Here is a 7,949-nt window from a genome sequence, read left to right on the forward strand (position 1 = left end):
ACTACACGTGCATCGCCTCCAACAGCCCACAGGGTGAGATCCGTGCCACCGTGCAGCTCGTGGTAGCAGGTGAGGGCTCTGTGGCAGGCAGGTGGGTTTCCTGCTGTGTTGTCCTCACGGTGGGTTTGCCTGGGTGGCACCCAGCTGGCATGGCTCTGCAGAGAGAGAAATGTCTGGCCTGACCCTGAGCTCTGCCCCTTGGCACTTTGGCACTTGAGTGTCCAGTTCGTTAGTGCTCTGCATACAGCCGAAGAGGGCATGTGCCGCTGTACCAGTGCTGGCCCTGCTCCCTCGTGGAGCTCAGCACCATTCCCAGGAGCTGACAGCGTTCGTGTCGGCCTCTCTGCCTTCAGTTTACGTCACCTTCAAGATAGAGCCAGAGCCCATGACAGTGTACCAAGGGCACACAGCCATGTTCCAGTGCCAGGCAGAGGGAGACCCCGTGCCACACATCCAATGGAAAGGGAAGGACAAGATTTTGGATCCCGGCAAGCTCCTGTCCAGGTACGCAGCCTGCATTCTAAACTGAAATGTGGCACAGCATGGTGCTCCCCTTGCCTACTCCCAGCACGTGGCCGCTGTTGATGCATTCTTAGGTTGTCAGCTTTGCGGGTCACACCGTCAGTTGTCTTCACGTCCTAGGGCCTGGTGTCTCCTGTCCCCAGGAGAGTCCCCTTTCTGACACAGCCTGCCAAGCTGCAATTGAGCAGCAACTGTTTGTTCTTGAGTGTTGCACACCTGAGATTCAAGATGATTGCACTGGGGACACGAGGCTGAGGCTGAGACGTTCTGGGGACATGGGGCTGCAGATGCCCCAAGCCTGCCTCTGCCCTCTGGTGCTTGCAAAGGGCTCTGTGTGGTTGGCAGGATTCAGATCATGCCCAATGGCTCCCTGGTGATTTACGACGTCACCACCGAGGACTCTGGAAAATACACCTGTATCGCTGGCAACAGCTGCAACATCAAGCACCGTGAGGCCTTCCTATATGTCGTAGGTAAGGGGTCGGGACATGGTCTTCTGCTCTCCCCAGCAGCTCAAGGCCCTGCTTCTGGCCCCACTGGTGTGTGCTCCGTGTCAGGTCACGCCTGCTAGGGAGTCACGGCAGCATCCCTGTTGGGATGCAGTGCAGTGTACTGTGGGCTGTGCCCAGCGTTCTGTGGCTGGACAAGGAGGTGGGAACAACAGCAGGGGGGCCTTTCTCATTCCTCCAGCACTTCCCTTAACAGGGTTTGGGAAATCCCGCTGCACCCTCAATGGATTTGGTGCTCTCTGCCTCACAGACAAGCCAACAGCAGAAGAGGATGAGGGACCTGGCAGCCACACACCCTACAAGATGATCCAGACCATTGGACTTTCAGTGGGAGCAGCTGTTGCCTACATCATTATCGTACTGGGGCTGATGTTCTACTGCAAGAAGCGGAGAAAAGCCAAGAGGCTGAAGAAGCACCCGGAGAGTGAGGAGCCTGAAATGGAGTGTCTGAACGGTGAGGCCAGCACCTCTGGGCGTGGGAACTTCACTGCCAGCCCCTTACCCCTGGGCTGGAGGGGCTGAGCTCACAGGGAACAGGGAACTTCTCCTTACCCTTGGATTCTCTTGATCTTGGTTTTGACTATGGCTGGTGGGAGAGGCCTGCTGCTGGGTGAGAAACAGGCAAGTTAGTGTGAAACCTGCATTCCAGCCCCACATTGTGGCCATCTCTTTCGGCTGAGTTACGTATTGCTTCTGCTTTCCAACACCTGTACGTGGCATCACATACACCCTTTGCCAAGGGGAGGGAAGTATCCCTATTGCAATATAATGAAATAGTAGTAATCTGACGGCCTCTTCAAATCACAGTTCAGCAGTTCCTGGTGCTGGAGGGAAGACTTTTCACTGAACCGCCCTGAACGCTGCTGTGAACTCACCCTGTTATCTCTGAAACCCATATAAGCTTTGAGCATCTGCAGCATCCTCCAACAAGGACTTCTGGAGCATAACAGGTTATCTGAAAAATACCTCTTTCATTTCCAAGCTTGTCATCTATCAGCTCTGCACTGGAACACACAGCTCTTCTCTGTGTCTGATCGTTCCTGTGAGTGCCTTTTCTGGTTGCACTATCGCCTTTCTGAGATGGGGAGTCCCATCAGTGCATCCAGCTTTGCGGAGTGACACAGCTGTGCCACTGGCTTCAGTTCCCTGTCCACAAAGCTTGCTCTGGAGAGAGAGCAGGCGGCTCAGCGCTGAGCCCACCACTGTAGACGGGACATCGGGGTTGCTTTTTTCAGGCCTCGTGTTATATCTCCTCTGCATCTCCCAGTGCTCAGTGTTGCTCTGCAGCTGGCCGCCGCTGGCCTGTACCTTTGCTGCTAGCTAGGTTGGCAGTTTTAGCAAACGGCTGCCAGCGGCTCCCTTCCATGTTGTACTGCCCTGGTTCCTGCCTTCTGTGTGTCAGTGGGATGATGTTCCCTCCTGTCCTGTGGCAGCTGAGCTGCTTTTTAACAGCTGTTTCCATGAGACCCTGCAGACCATAGACTGTACTGGGTCTGCATTGTGCCTGAGCTACATGGCTCCTTCAGGGAGCCCAAGAGATCCCTGGCGCATTTGCATTTCCAAATGCTGTTTCAGCCCTCTTCCCTGATGTCGTGGTTGTCCTTGAATCACTGATACCAGTGAGCACTTACAAGTGATGGAGCGCAGTTGAGTTTGCTGCCCTTGTAATTCCCTGGATCCCACCCCACCCCACTGTAAAGGCAGACATCATTCTTCCCCCTCCCAGTTCTCCAGCACACAGCCAGATCCTGATCATGTGGGGTTTGCTGCGGACGAAACATCACCACTGAGTTTGTCTACTGTTTTTCCTCTTGCACTGGCACTTTGGACAGTGCTACACCTCCAGAAGAGAAGTCTGGTTGTGGGGACCCTCCTGGGAGCAGGGATGCAGGAGCATCTCTGCAGCTTTGTGCTCTGCTGCGGCTGTCGCCACTGAGTTCTTCCTGTGGATAAGACACAGGCATCTCATCAGCAGGCTCTGGCCAGCATCCTCTTCCTGGGAAAGGAAGGGATTCAATCTTTTTTGAGGTGGTCTCAGATTTTTGTTTTGACCTATCTTTACTACATTTTTCTTTTTATTCTGCCAGGGTTTTGCTGCCTCTTACCCATTCATTTGGAACCAGTTTAGCTGTCAGACAGATGCACCCTCACTGCTACAAGCAGACCCAGCTGCTTAGACGTCTGCACTCCTTTTTGGTGCTTCCATAGCCTCTCTGAGGCTTCAGTGGAGTCACCCCCTTCACCATGATCTTCAAAGATTTGGGTCTTTTTCTTCTTTTGATGTGGTCCCTCTTTAAGTGGCTGACCTGAAGTATCTCAGCACCTACCTGATGAGTACTCCCTGGCTGGCCATGGCTGACTTTTCCAGTGCATTCAGGATTCAGACAGCAGGATTTGCAGGGGATCCTTTCTGTGGGTTTCTTATGGATCAATGCACTCCGAACAAGTCAGTCACCCTCCAAGGTCTCGTCCTTGGTGTCCCACAACCTCTGTAACAAGGGTGCTTGCTCTCAGTGTGCCTCTCTCTGACTGCTGCTTTCTTTTTGGGTGAATGTAGACTTAGTATCTGGGGAGGTTAACGGCTGTGGGTATTGAACAGAGTATTTGATTTCTCGGATAGCGTGTGCTAATTTCTCCAAGGCAGCATGGTTGTGTCTCTTTCTGCAGGAGATGCTCAGGTGTTGGAGGCAGGTGGGCAAAGCAGGCAACTACTCTACAGTTGGTTCCCCTCTGGACTGCTGGATACATAAATTAAACTTCCTCTTCATTTTTGTGGTCCCTTTGTTATCAACTGCTTGTCAAAGCTTTGCGAAACATGGGTCTCAGAAGTGTCTGTCTTTGTTGCCTGCTGGTGCTGTCTCAGTGGCAGCACACTCACTCTGCATCCTTCAGCGTTTTCTTGGCAGAGTTGTAGTGGTCGTCTTGTGTTATTCTCTTGGCCTCACGCTTGTAGTCTTGAGATGCTATCAGTCATGAGTGCAGACATCACAGGGTCAGCCTTGCTAATAGTTAGCATAAAAACAGGGAGGGCATAAGTAGCACTGAGCTTTGATTTATAGGGTAAATGCTGGTTTTTTGCTGTGGTCTTCCGCTAATGTTACTCCAGAATGTGAGAGAGGACGGCTGTCAGTGTCCATGGCTTTTAAGTCAACATATTTTGGTCTTCACAGCTCCACGCCTACCTGTGACAAAGCCATGATCCTTGTCATCATGGCCAGACCTGCTCAGGGTGTGCTGGTGGTTTGGTACCGCGTGCATTGTAAACATGCATGAACACACACTGCTGTACAATAGCCCTTAATGGAAATTACGGGCAGGGGGATTCCTGTTGGAGTTACTTCATACTGGGTCAAGTCTTAACTTTGTGATTAAATTTTTTTGCATGGCTAGGTGTATCTGTAATGCTTGCTCCTGGACTAGCTGAAATGGAGTGTGCACAGTAATGCAGGGTGTTGCTGCACACGTGAGAGCCACCTTACCTTGGTGTTATGCCCTGCTTTACATTCAGACTCCTGCCTTCAGCTCAGGGGAAGCACTGCTTCCTAGTGCCAAGTCAGTGAATGCTTTCACAATCGAGGTTTGCTATTTATACAGTCTTTCACCTGCAAGTTGCCTGTAAAATACAGGCGATAATGTTTTGTCCTGTTCACTGGCTTCTGTTTGTGCCAGGGAGATTTCTAATGGTCTTCCTGAGCAGAAAGCTTGCTGGGTTTGATTGCAAAGGCAGTGACTCCTAGCACTGCTTTAAGAGTGACAGGTTCAAGATTACCAAGAACAGGAGCATTGCTGGCTTTCTGAGAAGTGGGCAGGAGCAGAGGGATTAGGCTGCAGCAACTGGTGCCAGCTAAGACTTGATAGTCTCCTGGGCTTCAAGAGGCTGCGGTTATAGTGACCAGCATCCTGTCTGCTCTATCTCTGCCTCACACTTCCAATCTCCTGCTGCTGTTCTGCAGAGTTTTGTCAATGGTAGTTTCTATGTAGCCACCTCTTTGGGATGACTGGCATGGGATGGAGAAGGCCAGATGGAGCTGGTTGGCTCTAGGACCAAAGCCATTGCTCAGCATCTGATTTCAAGGGTGGCTGCAGGGCTGCCAGGGATAGGACTGGACATGAACCCAGAGGGGAAAAACTGTTGGAGCCCTTTAGACATCAAGCCAGGAGCCTGAAGTCAGTTGTGGGTGCTTGGAGTGTTAGCCCTAGAAGGGGCTTATCCTCAGAATGTACAGTCTGGCAGGTTGCTGAAGGCGTTTGTGCTTCCCTTGCAGGTGGTGGGTTGCTGCAGAACGGGCAAATGACAGCAGAGATCCAGGAAGAAGTGGCACTGACTAACCTGGGCAGTAGCTCTAGTGCCAGCAAGCGGCACAGCGCTGCTGACAAGATGCACTTTCCACGTTCCAGTCTGCAGACAATCACAACCCTGGGTATGCTGGGCCACCCTTGTCCTGAGCTCACTCCAGCGTGAAACCTGTGGCTGAAACCCCAGCACGTTCTAGCGAGAAAACTGGATGTGCTGGGGTACAGAGGGCCTGCAGCTGCTGGCTGTCAAGTGTATGTGCTGTCCTAATGTGTGCTGCTTCCCTGTGTGCTGCTCTACACTTCCAGGAAGGGGGGAGTTTGGAGAAGTGTTCCTGGCCAAGGCAAAAGGTGCAGAGGATGACGAGGGGGAAGCACTGGTCCTGGTCAAGAGTCTGCAGACGAGGGATGAGCAGCTGCAGCTGGACTTCAGACGAGAGGCAGAGATGTTTGGCAAGCTGAACCACGCCAATGTGGTGCGGCTGCTGGGGCTGTGCCGCGAGGCAGAGCCGCACTACATGGTCCTGGAGTATGTGGACTTGGTAAGAGCCCTGCCAATAGTTGCCTGCAGCGAAGAGGAGGGGTGGACGATGGGCACAAGGCCTGCAAATGTGACAGGTCCAGGCTGGCAGCGCAGGGCAAGCTGTAGGGAGACCAGGCTGAGATAACCACTGTTCCCAATACGTGGAGGAGTCTCAAGAAGAATGGGGGTCTCCTGCAACATCTGGAGGTGACTTCATCCTCTTCCACATCCTCCTGATTTCCAGTTTATGGTCAAAACTCAGCTGAGTAAGTTAAGCTCTGGGAGTCCACCCTTCAGAATGGCTGTGAATGCTAAAGGCTGCTGTGGAGAGGCTGGAGTTTGTGGGAGAGAAATCCATTTGGCGCATGGAAAACCTCCTGAAAGCATGAGGCCTCCTTGCCCTGATCTTAGCCAGCTGAGGCACAGAAGTGAGGTACTGGCTTGTCCTACAGGACAGGTGGGAACTATGGCCCAGGAGATGTGGATCTGTGGGCCTGCCACATCTGGGCACTGCAGGGAATGATACAGCTGGCAGCGTGGGGAGGTGCTGCCTCTGAGTTGCTGTCTGTATTCCAGGGGGATCTGAAGCAGTTCCTGAGGATCTCCAAGAGCAAAGATGAGTCTCTGAAGCCACAGCCCCTTACTACCAAACATAAGGTGATAGTGCAGCTTTGGAAGGGCTGTGAGGCTGGGAACCCTGAGGAGGGCAGCCAGTGCTGACATCTCTCTGTGGTCAGGTGTCTCTCTGCACACAGGTGGCCCTGGGAATGGAGCACCTCTCCAACAGCAGGTTTGTGCACCGTGACTTGGCAGCCAGGAACTGCCTCATCAGTGCCCAGCGGCAGGTCAAGGTCTCGTCTCTGAGCCTCAGCAAGGATGTGTACAACAGGTCAGCAGGGAGCCTGGCAGGTGAATGGGAGGCGATGGGATGGTGCCAGTCTCATTGCCTGCCTGTTCTGCCTGCAGCGAGTACTACCACTTCCGCCAGGCCTGGATCCCGCTGCGCTGGATGCCACCTGAAGCTGTGCTAGAGGATGAGTTCTCCACTAAGTCAGATGTTTGGTCCTTTGGGGTACTTATGTGGGAGATCTTCATGCATGGGGAGATGCCCTACACCCCACTGGCAGATGATGAGGTCCTAACAGGTATGTGGAGTATTTTGTGCTGTCCCTGGTGGTGTAGTCTATTTCTTGTGGTGGAGAAGGTCAGCCAGACTGTGTGATGTTCCCCCTCTTGACACAGTGCTGGTCTGGCTGGGGAGGCTGTTCCAGCCCATATGGGGAGATCATATAGAATCATCCGGTTGGAAAAGACCTTTAAGATCATCGAATCCAGCCATTCACCCTGCACTGCCAGGGTCCCTTAACCGTGTCCCTCAGTGCCACATCTACACATCTTTTAAAGACTTCCAGGGATGGGGCCTCCACCACCTCCCTGGGCAGCCTGTTCGATGTCTCACCCCAGTGCTGCTTCCCTTTGCATCCTGTGGAGAGGATGACACCTCTTCCCAACAGCCCTTTGGACTTTGCTTTCATGCTAGGTCTGCAGTCTGGAAAGACAAAGCTCCCACACCCCGAGGGCTGCCCTTCCCGCCTCGCCAAGGTGATGCAGCACTGCTGGGCACCCAGCCCTAAGGATCGGCCCTCCTTCAGCGAGCTCGCAACTGCCCTTGGGGACATCCCAGCTGACAGCAAAGCCTAAGTATCCCAGTCCTTGCTGGGGGAGGATGCGGCAGGGTGGGCGGGGGTCTGTAGGTGCCTAGGGAGACCCTGGTATTCCTGTGGCCCCTTGGTGAGCCTGACCCTGATGCACCAGTGAGCAGCATGGCACCAGCAGCTGCTGGACTCAAAGCACAAGCCAGTGTACCCCGGCTTCCCCACCCCTCTCCTCCATGGGTCCCGAAAGACAGCCCTTGCTGCCACTTGCTCTCTGCCTGCCCAGCCTGGTACCCTTCGGCTGCTGGCATGGATGGAGTGCAGCTCCTCACCCAGCGAGAGCTGATCTCCAGCACCAAGCTCTCTTTCCCCGCTGGCCACGTGCATATCTGCTGGCCTAGTCCAGTCTTTCTCTCTGTCCGTCTGTGCTAGGCATGCCTGCCTCCC

General features: G+C 53.7%; 1 protein-coding gene across 1 annotated transcript in view; it reads left to right on the top strand.

Moving 5' to 3' along the window:
* PTK7 (protein tyrosine kinase 7) overlaps positions 1-7,574 on the top strand; it is a gene marked incomplete at its 5' end in the record, with an annotated part of 13,170 nt that extends 5,596 nt beyond the window's left edge. The window contains 10 exons of the mRNA XM_010145079.1: positions 1-69; positions 354-504; positions 868-995; positions 1,282-1,485; positions 5,297-5,452; positions 5,634-5,866; positions 6,424-6,504; positions 6,585-6,736; positions 6,814-6,992; positions 7,388-7,574. The exon at positions 1-69 is cut by the window's left edge and continues 16 nt beyond it. Of these exons, the coding sequence (XP_010143381.1) occupies positions 1-69; positions 354-504; positions 868-995; positions 1,282-1,485; positions 5,297-5,452; positions 5,634-5,866; positions 6,424-6,504; positions 6,585-6,736; positions 6,814-6,992; positions 7,388-7,548 (1,514 nt within the window). The remainder of the gene's footprint in view (positions 70-353; positions 505-867; positions 996-1,281; positions 1,486-5,296; positions 5,453-5,633; positions 5,867-6,423; positions 6,505-6,584; positions 6,737-6,813; positions 6,993-7,387) is intronic.
* Between the last annotated feature and the right edge of the window lie 375 nt (positions 7,575-7,949).

Source organism: Buceros rhinoceros, unplaced genomic scaffold, assembly GCF_000710305.1.
Source record: "Buceros rhinoceros silvestris isolate BGI_N320 unplaced genomic scaffold, ASM71030v1 scaffold20960, whole genome shotgun sequence".
Lineage (NCBI taxonomy): Eukaryota > Metazoa > Chordata > Aves > Bucerotiformes > Bucerotidae > Buceros > Buceros rhinoceros.